At 50.8% G+C, this 27,404-nt stretch overlaps 1 protein-coding gene across 1 annotated transcript in view; it reads left to right on the forward strand.

Moving 5' to 3' along the window:
- Window positions 1-26,969, forward strand: part of PI4K2A (phosphatidylinositol 4-kinase type 2 alpha) — a 56,354-nt gene extending 29,385 nt beyond the window's left edge. Inside the window, exons 3-9 of the mRNA XM_038744139.1 lie at window positions 174-305; window positions 1,978-2,131; window positions 6,198-6,259; window positions 13,703-13,802; window positions 14,259-14,392; window positions 15,262-15,321; window positions 24,221-26,969. Of these exons, the coding sequence (XP_038600067.1) occupies window positions 174-305; window positions 1,978-2,131; window positions 6,198-6,259; window positions 13,703-13,802; window positions 14,259-14,392; window positions 15,262-15,321; window positions 24,221-24,382 (804 nt within the window). The 3' untranslated portion in view covers window positions 24,383-26,969. The remainder of the gene's footprint in view (window positions 1-173; window positions 306-1,977; window positions 2,132-6,197; window positions 6,260-13,702; window positions 13,803-14,258; window positions 14,393-15,261; window positions 15,322-24,220) is intronic.
- The last annotated feature ends 435 nt before the right edge of the window (window positions 26,970-27,404 follow it).

Genomic DNA, 27,404 nt, shown 5'->3' on the forward strand with positions numbered 1-27,404 from the left:
TTTCCTAGGTTGGACGTGGGGTATTGGGGGATCTGTAGTTGATTGGGAGTTTGGTTGCCGCCTTGGGTTTTGGGTGGAGGGGGAGAGGGGTGGCAACCGGGGCGGGGGACGTCCGTGGACTGGGCCCCCGGCTTAGAGCCCCTCTCGCTGAACCTCTGCTCTTCCCATTTTAGGTCGTGTACCTGGCCAGCGAGACCTTCAACTACAGTGCCATCGACCGAGTGAAATCCAGGGGCAAGCGGCTCGCACTTGAGAAAGTGCCAAAAGTCGGGCAGCGGTTTAACCGCATTGGTCTGCCCCCCAAGGTATGAATTTCGTGGGACGTTCTCGGGCCAGGACGGTCGGTCCGCTTGGGATCAGCGATGTCCCGGGACAGACTGTGAGCCCGCTGTTGGGTAGGGACTGTCTCTATGTGTTGCCAACTTGTACTTCCCAAGCGCTTAGTACACACAGTAAGCGCTCAATAAATACGATTGATTGACTGATTGACAGTAGCAACAGTTTACGCAGGGACTGCTCCGTCTGAGGTTAGCGAGGGCTGGGGAGAGGGTGGGGAGTAGGGAAGTAATAATAATAATAATTTTGATGGCATTTGGTAAGCGCTTACTATGTGCAAAAGCTCTGTTCTAAGCGCTGGGAAGGATGCAAGGTGATGAGGCGAGGTTGTCCCGCGTGGGGCTCACAGTCTCAATCCCCATTTTACAGATGAGGGAACTGAGGCCCAGGGAAGTGAAGTGACTTGCCCAAAGTCACAGAGCTGACAAGTGGCGGAGCCGGGATTTGAAACCACGACCTTTAACTCCCAAGCCCGTGCTCTTTCCATTGAGCCACACTACTTCTCATAATAATAACAATAATAATGATGGCATTTATTAAGCGCTTACTATGTGCAAAGCACTGTTCTAAGCGCTGGGGAGGTTACAAGGTGATCAGGTTGTCCCTCAGGGGGCTCACGGTCTTAATCCCCAATTTACAGATGAGGTCAGTGAGGCCCAGAGAAGTGAAGTGACTTGCCCAAAGTCACGCAGCTGACAAGTGGCAGAGCCGGGGTTTGAACCCATGACCTCTGACTCCAAAGCCTGGGCTCCTTCCACTGAGCGACGCTGCTTCTCATAGCATGTGATAGTAGGCCTCTTCTTCTAGACTGTGAGCCCACTGTTGGGTAGGGACTGTCTCTATATGTTGCCAACTTGTACTTCCCAAGCGCTTAGTACAGTGCTCTGCACACAGTAAGCGCTCAATAAATAACGATTGATTGATTGATTAAGTGCTTACTGTGTGCAAAGCACTGTTCTAAGCGCTGGGGAGGTTACAGGGTGATCAGGTTGTCCCTCGGGGGGGCTCACGGTCTTAATCCCCATTTTACAGATGAGGTCAGTGAAGCACAGAGAAGTGAGGTGACTTGCCCAAAGTCACACAGCCGACAATTAGAGGAGCTGGGGTTTGAACCCATGACCTCTGACTCCAAAGCCCGGGCTCTTTCCACTGAGCCACGCTGCTTCTCATAGCACATGACAGTAGGCCTCTAGAAAGAAACCAAACTCTAGGGCCCGGGGGGGAGCCAGGCATTTCAGCGAGAAGCAGCGTGGCTCAGTGGAGAAAGCCCGGGCTTTGAAGCCAGAGTTCATGGGTTCAAATCCCGGCTCCACCACTTGTCAGTTGTGTGACGCTGGGCTAGTCACTTCACTTCTCTGGGCCTCAGTTACCTCATCTGGAAAATGGGGATTAAGTCTGTGAGCCTCCCGTGGGACAACCTACTCACCTTGTAACCTCCCCAGCGCTTTGAACGGTGCTTTGCACATAGTAAGCGCTTAATAAATGCCATTATTATTATTATTATTATTATCTCACCCTGTGTATGATTGCTGCTGCCGTTCCTTCTGTAACTGGGGGGCCTGGATGCTGGGGGGACGGCGGGGGGCCGCCGTGACCTTGGGCACCGGTGGCCTGATCTCTCTGCTCCCTGTCCGGCCCCAGGTCGGCTCATTCCAGATCTTCGTGGAAGGCTACAAGGATGCGGACTATTGGCTTCGGCGCTTTGAGGCGGAGCCCCTCCCCGAAAACACCAACCGGCAGCTGCTCTTGCAGTTCGAGCGACTGGTGGTCTTGGACTACATCATCCGCAACACCGGTGAGGGGCCCCGGGACCCCCCGGCTTTGCCCGGCGCGGGGGCCTGAGGAGGGATTCATAAGCGGCTTTTGTGGACTGGGTCCCAGAGTCGAGGTTCGCTTCGAAGGGTGTTGAAACCTCGGGCTCAGGAGGCCCAGGAGGCGGGGCGTTTGATGATAATCATAACTTTAAAATATAAATAATTGTGGCGTCCGTTAAGCGCTCACCGTGTGCTGAGCACTGTAATAATAATGATGGCACTTATTCATTCATTAATTCATTCAGTCGTATTGATTGAGCGCTTACTGTGTGCAGAGCACTGTACTACTACTACTAATAATAATAATGGCATTTGTTAAGCACTTACTACGTGCAAAGCACTGTTCTAAGCGCTGGGGGGGATACAAACAGTGTTTAGAACAGTGCTTTGCACATAGTAAGCGCTTAATAAATGCCATTATTATTATACAAGGTGATCAGGTTGTCCCACGTGGGACAACATACTAAGCGCTTGGGAAGAACAAGTTTGCAACAGATAGAGACGGTCCCTACCCAACAGCGGGCTCCCAGTCTAGAAGGGGGAGACAGACAACATAACAAAACATATAAACCAAATAAAATAAATAGAATAAATATGTACAAGTAAAATAATTCCCTGGGCAGACAAGGCGTACAGGGTGATCAGGTTGTCCCACGGGGGGCTCACAGTCAATCCCCATTTTGCAGATGAGGTAACTGAGGCCCAGAGAAGTGAAGTGACTTGCCCAAAGTCGCACAGCTGATAATTGGCGGAGCCGGGATTTGAACCCCTGACCTCTGACTCCAAAGCCCGGGCTCTTTTCCACTGAGCCACGCTGCTTCTCGGCCACGCTGCTTCACTGTACTGAAACGATGGGGTAGATCATCATCATCATCAATAGTATTTATTGAGCGCTTACTGTGTGCAGAGCACCATACTAAGCGCTTGGGAAGTACAAATTGGCAACATATAGAGACAGTCCCTACCCAACGGTGGGCTCACAGTCTAAAAGGGGGAGACAAAACCAAACATACCACAAAATAAAATAGAATAGATATGTACAAGTAAAATAAATAAATAAATAAATAGAGATCCAGTTTAGGCAAGTAAAATAAATAAATAGAGATCCAGTTTAGGCAGGTTGGACACAGTCCCTGTCTCTCATGGGGCTCGCAGCCCGAGTAGGAGGAGAAAGGTTTTTGAGTGAGTCGGTTGGGGGTGCGTCACCCGTCGTCCGGGGACGGGTTTGTTCAGTGATCGGCGAGGCGAGAGAGAGAGAGAGGCCGGGGATGGAAAGCCTGAGTTTTATATAAAATTTATTCCGCGAGGCGGATTGAATTTATGTAATTGTTTAGGCGCAATGGATTGAACTTCCCTTTCGGGAGGAATATAATCAATTAGCAGTATTAGAGCTTCCCTACGCGGAAGGAACACAATCATCTGTTAATCGCGCGTGGGTGAGGCGGCTAGCTCTCACCCATGTACACTTCCCACTCGGGAAGAATCCACTTACTTTCCCAAATGGGAAGAATTCATTCCATTCCCCACGCACGTGGTGGCTCTCACAGTGTGCTCTCCCTACATGGGAGGAATCCACTCATGATTCCCATCCGCAGCGGGGCACCTGGATCCCACCCACGAGACACTCCACCCGTCCCGCGGCCCTTGCCTCAGTATGTCGGTTCTGGTTGCAGAGGGGGCATCTGCAGCGTGGGCTCAGTGGAAAGAGCCCGGGCTTTGGAGTCAGAGGTCATGGGTTCAAATCCCGGCTCCGCCAATTGTCAGCTGCGTGACTTGGGCAAGTCACTTCACTTCTCTGGGTCTCAGTTACCTCATCTGTAAAATGGGGATTAAGACTGTGAGCCCCCCGTGGGACAACCTGAACACCTTGTAAGCTCCCCAGCTCTTAGAACAGTGCTTTGCACATAGTAAGCGCTTAATAAATGCTATCGGTATTATTGGACACAGTCCCTGTCCCCCGTGTGGGGCTCACACTCTTCATTCCCATTATACAGAGAAGTGAAGTGACTTGCCCAAGGTCACACACAGCATACAAGTGGTGAAGCCAGGATTAGAGCCCAGGTCCTTCTGGGTTCAGCGTGGCTCGGTGGAAAGAGCCTGGGCTTTGGAGTCAGAGGTCATGGGTTCGAATCCCAGCTCTGCCACTTGTCAGCTGGGTGACTTTGGGGAAGTCACTTAATTTTTCCGTGTCTCAGTTACCTCATCTGGAAAATGGGGCTTAAGACTGTGAGCCCCACGTGGGACAACCTGATCACCTTGTAACCTCCCCAGCGCTTAGAACAGTGCTTTAAACATAGTAAGCGCTTAATAAATGCCATTATTATTATTATTATTACCAAAGCTGTCAGGTCTCATTCATTCATTCATTCAATCTTGAGTGCTTATTGTGTGCAGAGCACTGTACTGAGCACTTGGAGGGTACAATACAACAATAAACAAACGCAATCCCTGCCCATATCGAGCTGACAGTCCGGAGGAAATGTCTTTAGCGCTTTTATTACCCAAGCACTCTCACATGAATTAGTTCATTTCAGCCCTCATGACATCCCTGTGAGATAGGGAGACAAGGCAGATATTATCCCCATTTTACAGATGGGGAAACTGAAGTACGGGGAAGTTAAGCGACTAGCCCACGGTCCCACGGCAGGCTAACGGCGCAGCTTGGACTCGAACCCGGGTCCTCTGGCTTCTTGACCGGCGCTCTGCTGCTTTATCGTCTCCAGTCCTAAATGATGGGATTGGTTCATTCATTCATTCAATTGTATTTATTGAGCGCTTACTGTGTGCAGAGCACTGTACTAAGCGCTTGGGAAGTACAAGTTGGCAACATATAGGGACGGTCCCTACCCAACAGTGGGCTCGTTACGCACTTACTCTGTGCCAGGCACTGTACTAAGCACTGGTTTGGATACAAAGCAGATTGTGTTGGACACTGCCTCTGACCCACTTGGGGCTCACAGTCTCAGTCCCCATTTTGCATTCATTCAATCGTATTTATTGAGCGCTTACTATGTGCCGAGCACTGTACTCCACCAGTTGTCAGCTGTGTGACTCTGGGCAAGTCACTTCACTTCTCTGGGCCTCAGTTCCCTCATCTGTAAAATGGGGATTAAAACTATGAGTCCCCCCTGGGGCAACCCAATCACCTTGTAACCTCTCCAGCGCTGAGAACGGTGCTTTGCGCATAGTAGTAATAATAATAATAATAATTATAATAATAATGATAATAATATATGTATGTATATATATGTTTGTACATAGTTATTACTCTATCTATTTATTTACTTTACTTGTACATATCTATTCTATTTATTTTATTTTGTTAGTATGTTTGGTTTTGTTCTCTGTCTCCCCCCTTTTAGACTGTGAGCCCACTGTTGGGTAGGGACCGTCTCTATATGTTGCCAATTTGTACTTCCCAAGCGCTTAGTACAGTGCTCTGCACATAGTAAGCGCTCAATAAATACGATTGATGATGATGATGATAGTAAGCGCTTCATAAATGCCATCGTTATTATTATTATTATTACTAAGCACTTGGGAAGTACAAGTTGGCAACATGAGGCACAGAGAAATAAAGTGACTTTCCCAAGGTCACCCAATGGTGAAGTCAGGATTAGAACCCATGACCGTCGACTCCCATGCTCGGCCCACTAGGCCACGCCGCTTCGCAGCACGAGCAGCCCTAGAGCGGGAGCCGGCGTCAATCCCAGCAGCCCTTCCCTTTCAGACTGTGAGCCCACTGTTGGGTCGGGACCGTCTCCATATGTTGCCGACTTGTACTTCCCAAGCGCTTAGTACAGTGCTCTGCACACAGTAAGCGCTCAATAAATACAATTGATTGATTGATTGATTGATTCCCGGGCCGGCTAGCTCTGCTCCTGGAGGACCGACCCGACTCCGGCCCGCCCCAGACCTCAATCCTCCTAATCCCAGGCTCAAAAGCCGCGGGCCCCCATCCCCCTGGCATCCCTGCCCCAAACCGAAGCGGGGGTCCATCCCCCCCCCATCCCGGTCTCTACTAACTGCCGCTCTTCCCGTCCGCAGATCGGGGCAACGACAACTGGCTGATCAAGTACGATTGTCCGATGGACAGCTCCTGCTCTCGGGTAAGGAGCCGGGCGCGAGGCCCCCGGGTGGGGCGACTTCAGCCTGCAGACGGACTGCGTCGGCCGCCGTCTAGTCGGGTCCATTTAGACCTTCCTTGGATGTGGGGAAGGGCCCGAGGTTAGGCCGGGAGGAATCAATCAATCAATCAATCGTATTTATTGGGCGCTTACTGTGTGCAGAGCACTGGACTAAGCGCTTGGGAAGTCCAAGTTGGCAACATCTAGAGACGGTCCCTACCCAACAGTGGGCTCACAGTCTAGAAAGGGGAGACAAAGAACAAAACCAAACATATGAACAAAATAAGGACCCTGGCCGGGGAACCGTACCCTTAACGCAGCGGTTGAGAAACAGAGAGGAAAGCGCGTCACCCAGTTTTCCAAACCCCATCATCATCATCATCAATCGTATTTACTGAGCGCTTACTGTGTGCAGAGCACTGGACTAAGCGCTTGGGAAGTACAAGATGGTAACATATAGAGACAGTCCCTACCCAACAGTGGGCTCGCAGTCTAAAACCCCATCCCTTCTGTCCTTGACCACAGCCCGTGTTCATTCATTCAGTTGGGTTCATTGAGCGCTTACTGTGTGCAAAGCACTGTACTAAGCGCTTGGGAAGTACAAGTCGGCAACATATAGAGACGGTCCCGACCCAACAACGGGCTCACAGTCTAGAGCAGCGTGGCTCAGTGGAAAAAGCCCAGGCCTTGGAGTCAGAGGTCGTGGGTTCAAATTCCCGCTCCGCCAATTGCCAGCTGTGTGACTTTGGGCAAGTCACTTCACTTCTCTGGGCCTCAGTTACCTCATCTGTAAAATGGGGATTAAGACTGTGAGCCCCCCGGGGGACAACCTGATCACCATGAAACCTCCCCAGTGCTTAGAACAGTGCTTTGCGCGTAGTAAGCACTTAATAAATGCTATCATTATTATTATTATTAAGTGCTTGGGAAGTACAAGTCGGCAACATATAGAGATGGTCCCAACCCAACAGGCTTGCAGTCTAGAAGCAGCGTGGCTCAGTGGAAAAAGCACAGGCTTTGGAGTCAGAGGTCCTGGGTTCAAATGCCGGCTCCGCCAATTGCCGGCCGTGTGACTTTGGGCAAGTCACTTCACTTCTCTGTGCCTGTTACCTCATCTGAAAAATGGGGATTATGACTGTGAGCCCCCCGAGGGACAACCTGATCACCATGTAACCTCCCCGGTGCTTAGAACAGTTCTTTGCACATAGTAAGCACTTAATAAATGCTATCATTATTATTATTATTATTAAGCGCCTGGGAAATACAAGTCAGCAACATATAGAGATGGTCCCCACCCAACAATGGGCTCGCAGTCTAGAAGCAGCGTGGCTCAGTGGAAAAAGCACAGGCTTTGGAGTCAGATGAGACTCCAATTGGCTCCGCCAATTGTCAGTTCTTTGACTTGGGGCAAGTCACTTCACTTCTCTGTGCCTGTTACCTCATCTGAAAAATGGGGATTAAGACTGTGAGCCCCCCGAGGGACAACCTGACCACCTTGTAACCTTTCCAGTGCTTAGAACAGTGCTTTGCACATAGTAAGTGCTTAATAAATGCCATTATTATCATTATTATCATTATTATCATTATTATTATCATTATTATTGAAGTCATTCCTAGGGTCCACCCGTCCAGCGCTCTCCGGCCATCCAGGGCCCCAGCCTGGAGGCAGGGGAGGGCAGGCGGGCATCCTGGCTTTTCTCTCAGTCCCATCTTCACAGTGCCTTTGAAGTCACCAGGAAAGTCATAAATAGTAATAATTATGGTATTTGTTCAGCTCTTACTATGTGCCAGGCATTGTACTAAGCGCTGGGGTAGATACAAGCGAATCAGGTTGGTCACAGTCCCCGTCCCCCACAGCTCACAGTCTTCATCGCCATTTCACAGATGAGATAACGGAGGGACAGAGAAGTGCAGTGCCTTGCCCAGGGCTACTCAGCAGACACGTGGCGGAGCCAGGATTAGAACCCATGACCTCCGACTCCCAAACCCGTGCTCTGTCCACTACAGCATGCTGGTCCTCAATCGATCAGTCGTATTTATTGAGCGCTTACGGTGTGCAGAGCACTGCTTGGGAGAGTACAGTACAAGAGAATTGATAGGCGTGTTAATAAGTCAATAAGCTTACTGTTACTTCTGAACAGTACGCCTGGGAACTCTGTTGTATTGTACTCTTCCAAGCGCCTAGTACAGTGCTCTGCCCATGGTAAGTGATGATGATGATGGCATTTATTAAGCACTTACTATGTGCAAAGCACTGTTCCAAGCGCTGGGGAGCTTACAAGGTGATCAGGTTGTCCCACGGGGGAGCTCACAGTTTTCATCCCCATTTTACAGATGAGGGAACTGATGCCCATAGTTTATTTATTTATTTTACGTGTACATATCTATTCTATTTATTTTATTTTGTTAGTATGTTTGGTTTTGTTCTCTGTCTCCCCCTTTTAGACTGTGAGCCCACTGTTGGGTAGGGACTGTCTCTCTATATTGCCAACTTGGACTTCCCAAGCGCTTAGTACAGTGCTCTGCACACAGTAAGCGCTCAATAAATACGACTGACTGATTGATCGATGAAGTGACTTGCCCAAAGTCACCCAGCTGGCAATTGGCAGAGTCCGGATTTGAACCCCTGACCTCCGACTCCAAAGCCCGGGCTCTTTCCACTGAGTGGTAACTTCAAACTTACTGAATGCTTACTGCTCATTGAGTCTTATTGAGGGCTTACTGTGTGCAGGGCACTGTACTAAGCACTTGGAGAGTACAATATAACAATCAACAGACACATTCCCTGCACGAGCCAGGTGTCTACCCGGAGGTGTCCATCATCATCATCAATCGTATTTATTGAGCGCTTACTATGTGCAGAGCACTGTACTAAGCGCTTGGGAAGTACAAATTGGCAACACATAGAGACAGTCCCTACCCAACAGTGGGCTCACAGTCTAAAAGGGTCCAGCGTCCGCGCTCAACCGAGCCGGGGCCGGTGCTCGGAGTACATCATCATCATCATCATCATCAATCATATTTATTGAGCGCTTACTATGTGCAGAGCACTGTACTAAGCGCTTGGGAAGTACAAATCGGCAACATATAGAGACGGTCCCTACCCAACAGTGGGCTCACAGTCTAAAAGGGGGAGACGGGGAACAAAACCAAACATACTAACAAAATAAAATAAATAGAATAGGTATGGACAAGTAAAATAGAGTAATAAATATGTACATCATCATCATCAATCATATTTATTGAGCGCTTACTGTGTGCAGAGCACTGTACTAAGCGCTTGGGAAGTACAAATTGGCAACACATAGAGACAGTCCCTACCCAACAGTGGGCTCACAGTCTAAAAGGGTCCAGCGTCCGCGCTCAACCGAGCCGGGGCCAGGTGCTCGGAGTAGGCCAGGGTGGCCATCCCTTGGGAAAGGGGGTAAATTTTCCCCCTTCCCTCCATCGGCAAATTGGTAAATCAGATTGCCTCTGTAATAGACCAGCAATTCTATTTCTAGTCGCCCAGTCGCACACCGTTGCCCTCCTTGAAGCTGGAAGCGGGGTTAGTTTAAAACAAAGAGAAGGAAGCAGTTCTTCACCCAGCGTGTGGCCGGCCTGGGAAACCCATTTATGTGTTTTGATATCTGTATCCGCCCCCTTCTAGACTGTGAGCCCGTTGTCGGGTAGGGATTGTTTCTATTTGTTGCTGAATTGTACTTTTCAAGCGCTTAGTACAGTGCTCCGCATACAGTAAGTGCCCAGTAAATACGGTTGAATGATGAATGAACGAAGCAAATGGCCTCGGAAAGACTGAAGAGGTCGCCGAGTTGAGGAAGGGCCTGGATAAATGTGTGGGCTTAGTAATAATGATGATGGCGTTTGTTAAGCGCTTACTGTTTGCTAAGCACTGGGGGGATACAAAGCGATCAGGTTGTCCCACGTGGGGCTCCCAGTCTTCATCCCCATTTTACAGATGAGGCAGCTGAGGCTCAGAGAAGTGAAGTGACTTGCCCGAGGCCACACAGCAGACCTGTGGCGGAGGCGGGATGCAAACCCATGACCTCTGATACCAAAGCCCGGGCTCGTTCCACTGAGCCAGGCTGCTTTAGGGAGGCGGGGGCATCTCGTGATGTTTAAACGGCAATTCCATAAGGAGAACAACCTTCCTGTTGTTCTTCCAGGTGTCCTGGAGCCCAAATACGGGGCTGGGTTGACCGTTGGTCTAAGCCAGTAACAGCGTTTCCGTTGTATTTATGTAAGCCCTGACCAGGGGAGCTTAAGTTAAAGGACAGAGACTTAAGCAGCATGGCTCAGTGGTTAGAGCACGGGCCTGGGATTCTGTAGGACTTGGGTTCTTTTCTTCTTCTTCTTCTTTTCTTTTTTTGTTTAAGTGCTTACTATGTGCCAAGCACTGTTCTAAGCGCTAGGGAGGTTACAGGGTGATCAGGTTGCCCCACGGGGGGCTCACAGTCTTTATCCCCATTTTACAGATGAGGGAGCTGAGGCCCGGAGAAGTGAAGTGGCTTGCCCAAAGTCACACAGCAGAGCCGGGATTTGAACCCATGACCTCTGACTCCAAAGCCCGGGCTTTTCCCACTGAGCCACACTGGTTCTATCCCCACTCCGCCACATGTCACATCACTTCCCTGTGTCTGTTTCCTCATCTGTGAAACCCGTTTACTTGTTTTGATGTCTGTATCCCCCCTTCTAGACTGTGAGCCCACTGTTGGGTAGGGGCCTTCTCTCTACGTTGCCCACTTGTACTTCCCAAGCGCTTAGTACAGTGCTCTGCACACAGTAAGCGCTCAATAAATATGATTGAATGAATGAATGAATGAATGTCTTCTGTGTGGCCTTGGGCAAGTCACATCACTTCTCTGTGTCTGTTTCCTCTTCTGTGAAACCCATTTACTTGTTTTGATGTCTATATCCCCCCTTCTCGACTGTGAGCCCACTGTTGGGTAGGGGCCGTCTCTCTACGTTGCCAACTTGTACTTCCCAAGCGCTTAGTACAGTGCTCTGCACACAGTAAGCGCTCAATAAATACGATTGAATGAATGAGTGAATGTCTTCTGTGTGGCCTTGGGCAAGTCACATCACTTCTCTGTGTCAGTTTCCTCATCTGTGAAACCCATTTACTTGTTTTGATGTCTGTATCCCCCCTTCTAGACTGTGAGCCCACTGTTGGGTAGGGGCCGTCTCTATACGTTGCCAACTTGTACTTCCCAAGCGCTTAGTACAGTGCTCTGCACACAGTAAGCGCTCAATAAATACGATTGATTGAATGAATGAATCTGTAAAATGGGGATTAATAATGATAATAATAATAATGATGGCATTTGTTAAGCGCTTACTATGTGCAAAGCACTGTTCCAAGCGCTGGGGAGGTTACAAGGTGATCAGGTTGTCCCACGGGGGGCTCACAGTTTTAATCCCCATTTTACAGATGAGGTAACTGATGCCCAGAGAAGTGAAGTGACTTGCCCAAAGTCACACAGCTGATAGTTGGCAGAGCCGGGATTCGAACCATGACCTCTGACTCCAAGGCCCGAGTTCTTTCCACTGAGCCATGCTGCTTCTCGATTAAGACCGGGAGGCCCATGTGGGACAGGAGCCGGGCCCAACCTGATTAACTTTCATCTACGTTCGTGCTTAGAACAGTGCTTGGCACATAATAAGTGCTTAACACGTACCATGATTTTTTTTTCTGCTATATTGTCCCTTCCCTTTCCCCTTGGCTCTGCTTCCCTGTAGTATCGGCTTCTCGTTTTCCTATAAAGGCCGTCCCTTTTGGGTCCGACAATCTAGGAAGACCTGTTTTTTCCGGAGTGGCCAAGGCCAGAGAGTCTCGGTCCACTCACGGCAGAAGGATCATTGCGTTCTGGGATAGAGTGTGTTGGAAGAGAATCAATCGATCAATCAGTAGTTTCTACTATAATAATAATAATAATAATAATGGCATTTATTAAGCGCTTACTATGTGCAAAGCACTGTACTAAGCGCTGGGGAGTTTACAAGGAGATCAGGTTGTCCCACGGGGGGCTCACAGTCTTCATCCCCATTTTACAGATGAGGGAACTGAGGCCCAGAGAAGTTAAGTGACTTGCCCAAAGTCACACAGCTGACAGTTGGCAGAGCCGGGATTCGAACCCATGACCCCTGACTCCAAAGCCCGGGCTCTTTCCACTGAGCCACGCTGCTTCTCTCACTTCTACTGCTACTTCTTCTGCTTCTACTGATCACTTACCATGGACAGAGCACTGTACTAGGCGCTTGGAAGAGTACAATACAACAGAGTTCACAGGCGTGCTCTCTGCCCACGAGAAGAACGATTTGGGGTGGGGGGTGGACTTGACGGCGTGGCTTAGTGGCAAGAGCCCGGACTTGGAGTCAGAGGCTCTGGGTTCTAATCCCGGCTCCACCACTTGTCAGCTGTGTGGCTTGGGGCAAGTGACTTCACTTCTCTGAGCCTCAGTTACCTCGTCTGTAAAACAGGGATTAAGACTGTGAGCCCCACGTGGGACAATCTGATCACCTTGTATCATAGTAATAATACTGATGGCATTTATTAAGTGTTTACTATGTGCAATGCACTGTTCTAAGCGCTGGGGAGGTTACAAGGTGATCAGGTTGTCCCACGGGGGACTCTCAGTCTTAATTAGACTTAATCAGTCTTAATTGGAGAAGCAGCGTGGCTCTGTGGAAAGAGCCTGGGTTTTGGAGTCAGAGGTCATGGGTTCAAATCCCGGCTCCGCCAATTGCCAGCTGTGTGACTTTGGGCAAGTCACTTCACTTCTCTGTGCCTCAGTTACCTCATCTGTAAAATGGGGATTAAGACTGTGACCCTCCCATGGGACAACCTGATCACTGTAACCTCCCCAGCGCTTAGAATAGTGCTTTGCACATAATAAGCGCTTAATAAATGCTATTATTATTATTATTTTTAATCCCCATTTTACAGATGAGGTAACTGAGGCACAGAGAGGCTGTATATAACCCAGCGCTTAGAGCAGTGCTCGGCACATAGCACTTAACAAAAACCATTATTATTATTATTGACAAGTGGAAGGCGCATGAGACAAGTGGGAGGACATGAGAAGCAGCCGGGCCTAGTGGAAAGAGCACGGGCCTGGGAATCAGAGGACGTGGGTTCTAATCCTGGCTCTGCCAAAATGCTTGCTGTGCAACCTGGTACAAGTCACTTAACTTCTCTGGGCCTCAGTTCTCCCTCGTACTTAGACACTGAGCTCCGTGCGGGGCAGGGACTGTGTCAACCTAATGAACTCGTATCTACCCCAGCGTTTAGAACAGTGTTTGACACATAGTAAGTGCTTAACAAATACAAAAAAAAAAAGGATGGCCTTTACCACCCAGGGGCATAAATTAGGTGGGATTTAATGGTGGATCTTGCTCATTAATAAGCCTTCGCCTCTTCGACAGGACTCCGAATGGGTATTGGTGAAGGAGCCTATCATCAAACTGGCAGCCATAGATAATGGGTTGGCGTTCCCCCTGAAGCACCCCGATTCCTGGAGAGCATGTGAGTCCCAAGATTTCCATGTCCCCCGCCCTCGAGAAGGCTGACCTCAGTTCTTCTCGCCTTTCTCCATTGTAAGAGCTGTTGGAGCTAGAGCAGAGGGGCTGTAGACATCAGTACCGTGGATCCCAAAGCCTGACTTCTCCAAGAGGCCTAAGAGCCCCGGGGCACGATTGGGCATCTTTCCGTTGTCCTCGAGGGGAGAGGCTGTAATACAGCTGGGAAAATGGGAAGCATTTTCCTTCAGGAAAGCGGAGAAAGTTAGACTGGGGACTGCTGCCCCATCTAACCAACGGGTCTTGGACCTCTCTCATGGGCAAATACGGGATTTCACATGGGGGCACCCCCCATTTTAAGCCGGGGGAAAAATTCTAGGTAACCCCGGGCGGCATAACTGGGTGGGGAAGAATGGAGGTGGCTGTAGGTGGTCTTCCTTAACCGAGTCTTTTCTCCCTTCAGATCCTTTTTATTGGGCCTGGTTGCCCCAGGCCAAAGTCCCCTTCTCCCAGGAGATCAAAGAACTGATCCTGCCAAAGATATCCGACCCCAACTTCGTCAAAGACCTGGAGGAAGACCTGTATGAACTCTTCAAGGTGGGTCTAAGGGAAATCCTGGCCTTGATTTGGTGAGTGGACAGAAGAAGCCCGGCTGATCCCTGTAAAAGGTCTTCCTGGCATTCAGGGCTGTGGGGTTGAGCGTGGAAAAGGTGGTGCCACACTGACTTTCTGGGCATGGGAGGGGTGGGGATGGCCTTCCCGTCTTCCCCGTTCCCCGGCCTTGGACTGCCACCGTTACCCAAAACAGCAGATCCCTCTGAGTCAGCCCTGGCCTCTGAGGACATTCGTTCAATTGTATTTATTGAGCGCTTACTGTGTGCAGAGCACTGTACTAAGCGCTTGGGAAGTGCAAGTTGGCAACATATAGAGACGGTCCCTACCCAACAATGGGCTCACAGTCTAGAAGGGACATGTTGGGTTCTCACTCGCTGTGGGATGGAGGAGCCCTTAGCCACCTGAGGAGACACTCGTCCTCTCTGGGCCCCTTGGTTCTCCAGCTGGGGATCAGGGAGACCCTTCTGGGAGTGGCTCAGTGGAAAAAGCACGGGCTTTGGAGTCAGAGGTCATGGGTTCAAATCCCGGCTCCACCACTTGTCAACTGTGTGACTTTGGGCAAGTCACTTAACTTCTCTGGGCCTCGGTTCCCTCATCTGTAAAATGGGGATGAAGACTGTGAGCCCCACGTGGGACAACCTGATCACCTTGTAAATTCCCCAGCGCTTAGAACAGTGCTCTGCACATAGTAAGCACTTAATAAATGCCATTATTATTATTATTATTCCACCGCCTCAGGGTTTTCATTCTCCTAAGAATTTAGACCGCAATTTAGGCCACACAGGGGACTAAGTTACTTTGCTGAGGAGGCTGGATCCATGAGGCTTTTATCTCTTTTGTTCCTTTGGCAGAAAGATCCTGGCTTTGACAGGGGCCAGTTCCACAAGCAGATTGCTGTCATGAGGGGACAGGTAAGCCAAAATTCATTTATTCAATCATATTTATTGAGCACTTACTGTGTGCAGAGCACTGTACTAAGTGCTTGGGAAGAACAAGTTGGCAACATATAGAGATGGTCCCTACCCAACAGTGGGCTCACAGTCTAGAAGACGAATTGTGACGGTTATGGAGCATGCCTTCTTAAAGGGCTTAGTGGTCTTCGGCAAGGCTAAATGCTACTTTAAGCAGGCATCTAAACCTTTAGAGCAGTCCTGGAAGCTGGAATTCACCGCAAAGCCTGCCCCTTTGAGATTTCCTGATTGGTTTTCCATCTCCCAGCCAGAGGCTTCAGGGGATCAATCAGTGGTATTTACTGAAGCAGCGTGGCACAGTGGAAAGAGCCCGGGCTTGGGAGTCAGAGGTCATGGGCTCTAATCCCAGCTCAGCCACTTGTCAGCTGTGTGACTTCGGGCAAGTCACTTAACTTCTCTGTGCCTCAGTCACCTCATCTGTAAAATGGGGATTAACACTGTGAGCCCCACGTGGGACAACCTTCATTACCTGGGATTCGCCCCCAGCGCTTCGAACAGTGCTTGGCACATAGTAAGCGCTTAACAAATACCAACATTATTTATTATTATTTATTGAGTGCCTACATTTTCTTGGGAGAGTACAATAGGTGGAAAAGATTCACTCTCAACCCACCATAGCTTTCAGTCTAATAGAGGAGATTGACACAACCCGATTTACAGATACTAGGGAGGAGTACCTAAGCGGAGTACTGTATGTAAGTCGAGAGGTACCAGAGTGTTGTGAGCACAGAAGCGCAGAGGTGGCACAAAAGCACTGAGACAATAGGAGAAAAGCGCTCAGTAAATACGACTGAATGAATGGAGTAGACGAGGCCTTCTAATCCAAGAGGCCTTCAGTGATTAAGCCCTCTTTTCCCCAGCTCGCTCTCCCTTCTGCGTTATCTGCGCTCAATAAATACGATTGATTGATCTCTGTTCTTGGATCTGTGACCTTTGGGCACTTACTATTTGTCTCCCTTCCGCCTCCCCCACAACCCCACAGCACTTATGTACTTTAAATTATAATTATAAAAGATTTGTATTAATGACTGTCTCCCCCTCTAGACTGTAAGCTCGTTATCGGCAGGGAATGAGTTCACTAATTTGGTTGTAGGCTCCCAAGCGCTTATTCTTTCATTCATTGTCGTATTTACTGAGCGCTTACTGTGTGCAGAGCACTGTACTAAGCGCTTGGGAAGTCCAAGTTGGCAACATGGAGAGACGGTCCCTACCCAACAGTGGGCTCACAGTCTAGAAGGGGGAGGCAGAGAACAAAACAAAACGTATTAACAAAATAACTCCCCACAAAGGGAAAGCTCAATAAATACTGTTGATCGATTGGTAGAAGAACATTCATTCATTCATTCATTCAGTGGTATTTATTGAGCACTTACTGTGTGCAGAACACTGTACTAAGCGCTTGGGAAGTACAAGTTGGCAACATATAGAGACGGTCCCTACCCAACAGCGGGCTCTCAGTCTAGAAGGGGGAGACAGACAACAGAACAAAACATATTAACAAAATAAAATAAATAGAATAAATAAGTACAAGTAAAATAGAGTAATAAATCCGTACAAACATATATACGTCTATACAGGTGCTGTGGGGAGGGGAAGGAGGTAAGGCGGGGGGGGATGGGGAGGGGGACAGCACGGGACAGAGCGGGAGGGGACTTGTCAGCTGTGTGACTTTGGGCATGTCACTTCAATTCTGTGCCTCAGTTCCCTCATCTGTAAAATGGGAATGGAGACTGTGAGCCCCACGTGGGACAAGCTGATTACCTTGTATCTCCCCCAGCGCTTACAATAGTGCTTGGCACATAGTGAGCGCTTAACAAATGCCATCATCATCATTATTATTATTATCCACTGAGTTTACCCCCCCAACAATGCAGAAGCCTTGGAGAGAGCAGGGTGCCCTTTTCTTTTCCTCACCGTAACTCCCAAATTTGGACTGGCCCACAGGCTACTTACTATGCTTCACCTTCTCTGGTATCTCCTGTGGCAGTACCAGGGCACGCAGCTGTGAGCTCGTTGTTCATTCATTCAATCGTATTTATTGAGCGCTTACTGTGTGCAGAGCACTGTACCAAGCGCTTGGGAAGTCCAAGTTGACAACATACAGAGACGGTCCCCACCCAACAGTGGGCTCACAGTCTAGAAGGGGGAGATTCTCATGAATCGGGGAAAGCATCCCTCTAATGACTGTCGTCCCCCTCCCCTGCAGACTATAAGCTTCTTGTAGGCAGGGATCACATCTACAGACTCTGAAGCAGCGTGGCCTAGTGGATAGAGCCCCAGCCTGGGTGTCAGAAGGGCCTGGGACCTCATCCAAGCTCCACCAATCAATCAATCAATTGTATTTATTGAGCGCTTACTGTGTGCAGAGCACTGGACTAAGCGCTTACCAGCAAGACACCAGGTCTTGCTGTGTGACCTTGGGCAAGTCACTTAACTTCTGTGCCTTTGGTTACCTGAGGATTAAAAACTGTGGTATTTGTTATGCGCTTACTCTGAGTCAGGCACTGTACTAAGCGCTGGGGTGGATTCAAGCAAATCGGATTGGGCGCGGTCCCTGTCCCACATTGGGCTTACAGTCTCAAACCTCATTGTAGAGAAGCAGTGTGGCTCAGTGGAAAGAGCCCGGGCTTTGGAGTCAGAGGTCGTGGGTTCAAATCCCAGCTCTGCTGTGTGACTTTGGGCAAGTCACCTAACTTCTCTGGGCCTCAGTTTACCTCATCTGTAAAATGGGGATGAAGACTGCGAGCCCCCCGTGGGACAGCCTGATCACCCTGCAACCTCCCCAGCGCTTAGAACAGTGCTTTGCACATAGTAAGCGCTTAATAAATGCCATCGTTATTATTATTTTACAGATGAGGTAACTGAGGCACAGAGAAGTGGTGACTTGCCCAAGGTCACACTGCAGACAAATGGCAGAGCGAGACCCAAGTGGAACGTGGACTGTATCCAACCTGATTAGCTTGTTTCTACCCCAGCGCTTAGTACAGTGCCTGGCACATAGTAAACGCTTTATACCATTCATTCATTTATTCATTCAATCATATTTATTGAGCGCTTACTGTACCATGAAAGAACCAACACTCCGTTGCATTGTACTCTCCCAGGCGCTCCGTACATTTTCATTCATTCATTCAGTTGTATTTATTGAGCACTTACTGTGTGCAGAGCACTGTACTAAGCGCTTGGGAAGTACAAGTTTTGTCTCCCCCTTTTAGACTGTGAGCCCACTGTTGGGTAGGGACTGTCTGTATATGTTGCCAATTTGTACTTCCCAAGCGCTTAGTACAGTGCTCTGCACACAGTAAGCGCTCAATAAATATGATTGATGATGATGATGATGATTAAGCAGCGTACCCTGTGAGAGCTCAATAAATTCCAGTGATCAATTGACAGATTCCGGTGGAGGTGGGATTTCAGGAGGGCTCCGAAGACGGAGAGGACTGCGGATTGGCAGATTTGAAGGCAGGAGGAAGTTTCAGGAGGGAGGAAAGATGGGAGGCAGCAGAGTGGAGAACGAGGCCCAGTGAGAAGGGGGGGCTTGGGAGGAATGGAGAGTGCAAGCTGGGGTGAGGTGAGAGAGGAGAGCCCCCGGCCTTCTTTTATTTTTGTGTGGGGGTGGTAGTTAAGTGCCTACTGAGAGGCAGCGTGGCTCAGTGGAAAGAGCCCGGGCTTTGGAGTCAGAGGCCACGGGTTCAAATCCCCACTCCACCAATTGGCAGCTGTGTGTCACTTCGCTTCTCTGCGCCTCAGTTCCCTCATCTGTAAAATGGGGATTAAGACCGTGAGCTCCCCGTGGGACAACCTGATCACCTTGTAACCTCCCCAGTGCTTAGTAAGCGCTTAATAAATGCTGCCATTATTATTATTACTATTCATTCATTCAGTCGTATTTATTGAGGGCTTACTGTGTGCAGAGCACTGTACCAAGCGCTTGCCAGGCACTGCACTAAGCGCTGGGGTGGATACAACCAAATTGGGTTGGACACAGTCCCTGTCCCACTTGGGGCTCACAGTTTCAATCCCCATTTTCCAGATGAGGGAACTGAGGCCCAGAGAAGTGAAGTGGCTTGCCCAAGGTCACACAGCAGACAAGCGGCAGAGCCAGGATTAGAACCCACGACCCTACTCCCAGGCCGGCGCTGTATCCACTAGGCCATGCTGCTTTTTTAGTTGTGGTATCTGGTAAGCGCTGTATTGGGTGGCAAGCACTGGGGTGGAAACCAGCAAATTGGGTTGGACACAGTCCCGGCCCCAAATGGGGCTCACAGTCCCCATCCCTGTTTTACAGATGTAACAGAGGCACAGAGAAGCGAAGTGACTCGCCCCAGGTCACACAGCAGACAGGTGGCAGATAAGGGATTAGAACCCGCAACCTGACCCCCCAGGCCTGTGCTCCATCTACTCAAAGTCAAGCGCTTAGAACAGTGCTTTGCACATAATAAGCGCTTAACAAATGCAATTAGAAAAAAAAAACAAACCTATTCATTTATTCATTCATTCAATGGTATTGAGCGCTTACTGTGTGCAGAGCACTGTACTAAGCGCTTGGGAAGTACAAGTTGGCAATATATAGAGACGGTCCCTATTCCTAGACTGCAGTGGGTGGGGGTCACCAGGGCAGGCGAGGGTATGTTTGTGGGTGATGCTGGGGAGTTGTGGGAAGCCGCGTGGCGTAGTCGATAGTCAATCAATCAATCAATCAATCGTATTTATTGAGCGCTTACTGTGTGCAGAGCACTGTACTAAGCGCTTGGGAAGTACAAGTTGGCAACATATAGAGACAGTCTCTATCCAACAGTGGGCTCACAGTCTAAAAGGGGGAGACAGAGAACAAAACCAAACATATTAACAAAATAAAATAAATACAATAGATAAGTACTAGTAAAATAAATAGAGTAATAAATATGTACAAACATATATACAGGTGCTGTGGGGAAGGGAAGGAGGTAAGACGGGGGGGATGGAGAGAGTCGATAGAGCCCGGGCCTGGGCGTCAGAAGGTCATGGGTTCTAATCCCGGCTCTGCCGCTTGTCTGCTGTGTGACCTTAGGCAAATCACTTCCCATAGGGAAGCAGCATGGCTCGGTGGACAGAGCCTGGATTTGGGAGTCAGAGGTCATGGGTTCTAATCCTGGTTCCGCCACTTAATGATAATAATAATAATAATGGCATTTGTTAAGCGTTTACTATGTGCAAAGCACTGTTCTAAGTGCTGGGGGTGGATACAAGGTGATCAGGTTGCCCCGCGTGGGGCTCACAATCTTAATCCCCATTTTCCAGATGAGGTCACTGAGGCCCAGAGAAGTGAAGTGATTTGCCCAAAGCCACACAGCTGGCAAGTGGCGGAGCCGGGATTAGAACCCACGACCTCTGACTCCCAAGCCCGGGCTCTTCCCACTGAGCCACGCTGTGTGACTTTGGGCAAGTCACTTCTCTGTGCCTCAGTTACCGCATCTGTGAAACGGGGATTAGGATTGTGAGCCCCCCCATGGGACAACCTGATCATCTCGTATCCCCCCATTGCTTAGTGCCTTGCACATAGTAAGCGCTTAAGAAATTATTATTATTATTATTATTATTATTATTATTATTATTATCATCATTATTATGCCCTTCAGCCAGGGAATTGGGGAAAGGAATCTGTCCCAGGGAAAGCGCCAGGTGAGCAGAGCAGAACAAGTCACGCAGGTTAGGAGTGGTTCCCAGAGTCACTGGAGGTGAGCAGCTGGTCGAGGCCACAAGAAAAGCAGTGTGGCCTAGTGGAAAGAGCCAGGGCTTGGGAATCAGAGGATCTGGTGTCTAATCCCAGCTCCGCCACTTGCCTGCTCTGTGACCTTGAGCAAGTAAGTCACTTAGCTTCCGTGCCTCAGTTCCCTCACCTCTGCAATGGAGCTGAAGACTGTGAGCCTCAGTCATTATTCGTATTTATTGAGTGCTTACTCTGCACGCTCTGCTCGCTGCCAAGCGCTTGGGAGAGTACAATACAACAATAATCAGACACGTTCTCTGCCCACAGAGAGCCTCATGTGGGACGGGGACTGTGTTCAACCTGATTATTTTGTATCGACCTCAGTCTTTTAGACTGTGAGCCCATTGTTGGGTAGGGACTGTCTCTATATGTTGCCAACTTGTACTTCCCAAGGGCTTAGTACAGTGCTCTGCACGCAGTAAGCGCTCAATAAATACGATTGATGATGATGATGTTTAGTACAATCAATCAATCATATTTATTGAGCGCTTACTGTGTGCAGAGCACTGTACTAAGCGCTTGGGAAGTACAACTTGGCAACATACAGAGACGGTCCCTACCCTAGTACAGTGTTCGGCACCCGGTGAATAATAATAATAATGATGGTATTTGTTAAGCACTTACCATGTGCCAGGCACTGTTCTAAGCGCTGGGGGAGATACAAGGTAATCAGGTTGTCCCACGTGGGGCTCACAGGCTTCACCCCCATTTTACAGATGAGGGAACTGAGGCACAGAGAAGTTATCAAATACCACCAAAAAAATTAAAAAAGAAGAGAGAATGTCCCTCCCTCTCCCAGACTCTGGCGGAGTAAGGAAGCCCTGTGGAAAACTAGCCTTTTTCTTCCTCCCAGGAGTTCCTGGTTTTGGGTTGTCCTCCGCTAAGATCAGTGGGCCTGCCTGGCTGTAGAATAATAATAATGATCAATCAATCAATCAATCGTATTTATTGAGCGCTTACTATGTGCAGAGCACTGTACTAAGCGCTTGGGAAGTACAAATTGGCAACACATAGAGGCAGTCCCTACCCAACAGTGGGCTCACAGTCTAAAAGGGGGAGACAGAGAACAGAACCAAACATACCAACAAAATAAAATAAGTAGGATAGAAATGTACAAGTAAAATAAATAAATAAATAAATAGAGTAATAAATATGTACAACCATATATACATATATACAGGTGCTGTGGGGAAGGGAAGGAGGTAAGATGGGGGGATGGAGAGGGGGACGAGGGGGAGAGGAAGGAAGGGGCTCAGTCTGGGAAGGCCTCCTGGAGGAGGTGAGCTCTCAGCAGGGCCTTGAAGGGAGGAAGAGAGCTAGCTTGGCGGATGGGCAGAAGGAGGGCATTCCAGGCCTGGGGGATGACGTGGGCCGGGGGTCGACGGCGGGACAGGCGAGAACGAGGCCTAACGGTGAGGAGATTAGCGGTGGAGGAGCGGAGGGTGCGGGCTGGGCTGGAGAAGGAGAGAAGGGAGGTGAGGTAGGAGGGGGCGAGGGGATGGATGGACAGCCTGGAAGCCCAGGGGGAGGAGTTTCTGCCTGATGCGCAGGTTGATTGGTAGCCACTGGAGATTTTTGAGGAGGGGAGTAATATGCCCAGAGCGTTTCTGGACAAAGATAATCCAGGCAGCAGCATGAAGTATGGATTGAAGTGGAGAGAGATACGAGGATGGGAGATCAGAGAGAAGACTGGTGCAGTAGTCCAGACGGGATAGGATGAGAGCTTGAATGAGCAGGGTAGCAGTTTGGATGGAGAGGAAAGGGCGGATCTTGGCAATGTTGCGGAGCTGAGACCGGCAGGTTTTGGTGACGGCTTGGATGTGAGGGGTGAATGAGAGAGCGGAGTCGAGGATGACACCAAGGTTGCGGGCTTGTGAGACGGGAAGGATGGTAGTGCCGTCAACAGAGATGGGAAAGTCAGGGAGAGGACAAGGTTTGGGAGGGAAGACAAGGAGCTCAGTCTTCGACATGTTGAGCTTTAGGTGGCGGGCGGACATCCAGATGGAGATGTCCTGAAGGCAGGAGGAGATGCGAGCCTGGAGGGAGGGGGAGAGAGCAGGGGCAGAGATGGAGATCTGGGTGTCATCAGCGTAGAGATGATAGTTGAAGCCGTGGGAGCGAATGAGGTCACCAAGGGAGTGAGTGTAGATTGAGAACAGAAGGGGACCAAGCACTGAACCTTGGGGAACCCCCACAGTAAGAGGATGGGAGGGGGAGGAGGAGCCTGCAAAAGAGACTGAGAAAGAACGACCAGAGAGATAAGAGGAGAACCAGGAGAGGACGGAGTCTGTGAAGCCAAGGTCAGATAACGTGTTGAGGAGAAGGGGGTGGTCCACAGTGTCAAAGGCAGCTGAGAGGTCGAGGAGGATTAGGACAGAATATGAGCCGTTGGATTTGGCAAGCAGGAGGTCATTGGTGACCTTTGAGAGGGCAGTTTCCGTGGAATGAAGGTAATGATGGTATTTGTTAAGCGCTTACTATGTACAAAGCACTGTTCTAAGCGCTGGGGAGATACAAGGTGATCAGGTTGTCATCATCATCATCAATTGTATTTATTGAGCGCTTACTATGTGCAGAGCACTGTACTAAGCGCTTGGGAAGTACAAATTGGCAACATATAGAGACAGTCCCTACCCAACAGTGGGCTCACAGTCTAAAAGGGGGAGACAGAGAACAAAACCAAACATACTAACAAAATAAAATAAATAGAATAGATATGTACAAATAAAATAAATAACTAAATAGAGTAAAAAATATGTACAAACATATATACAGGTGCTGTGGGGAAGGGAAGGAGGTAAGATGGGGGGATGGAGGGGGGACGAGGGGGAGAGGAAGGACGTGTGAGTCCCACGGGGGGCTCACAGTCTTCATCCCCATTTTACAGATGAGGGAACTGAGGTCCAGAGAAGTGAAGTGGCTTGCCCAAAGTCACACAGCTGCCAAGTGGCGGAGCCGGGATTTGAACCCGTGACCTCTGACTCCAAAGCCCGAGCTCTTTCCACTGAGCCACGCCGCTTCTCGTGAAGCAGAAGGGGGCGGGGAGGGCCTCGAGAATCCCCTCGATTCCGCGTCTCTTTTCCGCTGCAGATCCTGAACCTGACTCAGGCCCTGAAAGACGGCAAGAGCCCCCTCCACCTGGTCCAGATGCCCCCGGTGATCGTGGAGACGGCCCGGTCCCACCAGCGCAGCTCCAGCGAGTCCTACACCCAGAGCTTCCAGAGCCGAAAGCCCTTCTTCTCCTGGTGGTAGCCCGGGAGGACGGGGAAGCGCGCGGGCACGCGCGCTGTCCGACTTCGGGGCCGGGAGAGAGCCTGGGAAGAACTGCGGGGGGGAAAGCTGGAGAAGCAGATGGAAGCACTCTGGGGCCCGTGAGGGAGACAGCCCTTGCCAGGGGTAGGAGCGGTAGGGTGGTCTGGGCTTCCCGGCCTTTTCCCCCTCCTCCGCTGCACCCTGGCTCAAGTCAGGGACCGGTGGTGGGAATCTGCAGGGGAGCAGGCTGGGGGGCCCCTAGGGAAGTAGCTGACTTATCCCCCACCTCGTCCTGGCTGCCATCTTTGGAATCTGCCGCCTTGCATCCTTAACTCCCCCCTCGGTGACCGTCGCTCCCCCCACGGTGCCGGCCCGTGTCAGAAAGCGAATGTAACCCTCGCAGCAATATCCAGGCGGATCATCGTGTCTCCAAATGATTCTGTTCGGAAATGACTTTGTGTGGACCCGGGGCCTCGGACCCTGCGGCTCCCCGCCGGCCCGCGCCTGAGGGCCAGAGTTGCCCCGGGGCGGGCACGCGCTAAACGGATGGTTTTCCGAGGCCCGGAGCCCCAAATTCCCCCTCTTCCCATCGCCTAGTATCTGCTGAGCTTCCCGGCGGCCAGTGCGGTTGCATCCTCCTTCCTCTCCCTGTGTCCCCCCGGCCCAAGAAGGTAAGCTCGGAGCCCGGGAGCTTGCCGGCCCCTTTGTTTTACTTTCCCGGGATCTCTTTTAGCCTTGTCCGGTCCAGGCTTGCGTGTCCCTTGCCTGCCTGGCCCTTGCCAGGGGTTCACAGAGCGAGAGGCGAGGGCAGCCGGACGTGACTTTTTAATAGGAAGATAACGGCTCTCGGCAGGCAACTCGATCCGCGGTGCCCGGGCAGGCAGGCGGATTGGGAAGCGTGGTCCAGACGTGCTGCTTGAATTCTGCGGCTCCCTGCCTTTCACCTTCCCGAGCGCTTCCCCCTGGGAGCTCAAGTCTACATTCCTCCCCCCACCCACCCCAAGCAGGGGTCCCGGCCCTCTCCTCCGGTCTGACCGTTTTAAATCTGTTTCCTGCGGCTATCCGCCGAGAGCCAACCCCCGTCCCCACCCCTACCCCACCGAAGGGGCTGAGGCACCCTGTTGTCCACCTGTCCGTGCCCAGGCTTGCTCCCGGCCCTGAATCCCGTAGGCCTGCTTTTCCTTCTTCCTGTGCATCTGGGCAGCCCTCTCCGCCCGCTCCCACCTCCCGCAGAGGGTTCAGGTGGAACGCACTTTGGCATGGGAAGGCGGGAGGCAGCAGTGTTGTTTACATTCTTCTTGCCTTTTCTTCTTGCCCCCGTGGCCCGTCCGAGGAGCGAAAGGTGGAGCGGGTGGAGGGGGGGCCCCAGGGAGGGAAGCTTTCAGTTGCCTTGGTCCCCCGCCTGCCCATGCCTGGCACCGGCCGCCCCCCAGGGAGTTAACGTGCCCCCATCTCTCTCCTCCGGGAGACGGGAAGAGCGCGTCCTCTTCCTGGGGGATGAGCTGCGGGTTTCCCCTATTTATTCACGGTCCCACCCCGACCCTAGCCTCCGCCAGGCCTTAGGTGGAAACCGCCCCGATGGTTTGAGAAACAAGGCAAGGAGGAGGCGGGGGAAACGAATGCCGGTTCGGGCCTGCCCGCTTCCCTCTTATCCCGGAGCCTGAGCTGCCTCCGGCCTCTGCCATTCCTTCCCGTCGCAGCCCTCCGGCCCTGCCCAGCGACGGCAGCGGTAGCACGCAGACGGGCCTCCCGGCCCCATCTTAGGCAGAGTCGAAAATGAGTCTAGCGGGCAAGCTTTGGCGTGCCACCGAGGCCAGGGCGAACCTCGTTCCCTCCTGTCCCAGCATTGACAATCCTAATGAGCAGCCTCAATTCCCCCTCCTCCCCTATATCCCCCTCTCCTCAATCTCTGGTCTGAGCTTGGATCTTTTGGAAGCAGCCCCAGGCATTGGTGAGGTCCCTGGACCGTTGGACTCACGGAGTCCGAATCTGCTAGAGGAGAGGAAAACGGTACCCAGTTCTGTGTTTCTTTCCAGGTCAGAGGCCCCAAGCCACCTGTCCGAGATGGCCCGGGCTTGCGGTGTGTGATTGTGAACGGGGATGACCCCCCTCTCCCCCCGACACACACCTGCGAGAGGAGGTTGAGGGTCACTTTGGCAACTGCACTAAATCAGTGAGGTGGTTTCTTCTCCCGGACTGGACAGTATCCATGGGGAAGTCAGTTCTGGGGAGGGGGCCCGGCCCTCTCCCTCCCTCAGGGAGTCCTTTCTCAGACCCCCGACCACTGACGAAAACCCTGGAAGTTGGACTCAGGATGTCCCAAGAGGGGATTGGGGATGCGGAGGGAAGATGGGAAGACAGGACTGGAATAGGCACTCAGGGAGCGGGCTGGCTGGTGGGGCACGACGGAGGTCAGCGGGGTGCGGGCTTCGCCCCGGGATGGGCCGGCCGGCAACGGCACGAAAAGAGAGCCCGTCCGTGACTGCTGCTGCCTCCGACGTATTGTTCTAATGCACTGTAGAAACTGTATGTAATGTATTTAAACCAATGCAGATGTATGAATAACACGAATCCGATTCCGATCGCCCCTTACCTGACCTTTCTTGGGAAGCAGAGGGCCCCTGTGGCTGGGGTGGGAAGCTAAGGAGGAGCAGGAGGACGAGGGGGAGTCGATTAAGAGGAAGGAATTTTCCGGTGGCAGCTGATACCTTGATATCTTGATACCTTGATACCTGTTTGGTATCAAGGACTGAGTTCACTTGCAGCCAGAGGAGGGAAATAGCTTCCTCGGGAACCAGTGGAGGGCATTCCAGGCCTGCCAATATTGCTGGAACCCCACTGGGCCGAAAGAATAGGGAAAAGCAACTCTTGACAACAATAATAATAATGATGATGGCATTTATTAAGCGCTTACTCCATGTAAAGCACTGTTCCAAGCGCTGGGGAGCATACAAGGTGATCAGGTTGTCCCACGGGGGGCTCACAGTCTTAATCCCCCTTTTACAGATGAGGGAACTGAAGC

Source organism: Tachyglossus aculeatus, chromosome 3, assembly GCF_015852505.1.
Source record: "Tachyglossus aculeatus isolate mTacAcu1 chromosome 3, mTacAcu1.pri, whole genome shotgun sequence".
Lineage (NCBI taxonomy): Eukaryota > Metazoa > Chordata > Mammalia > Monotremata > Tachyglossidae > Tachyglossus > Tachyglossus aculeatus.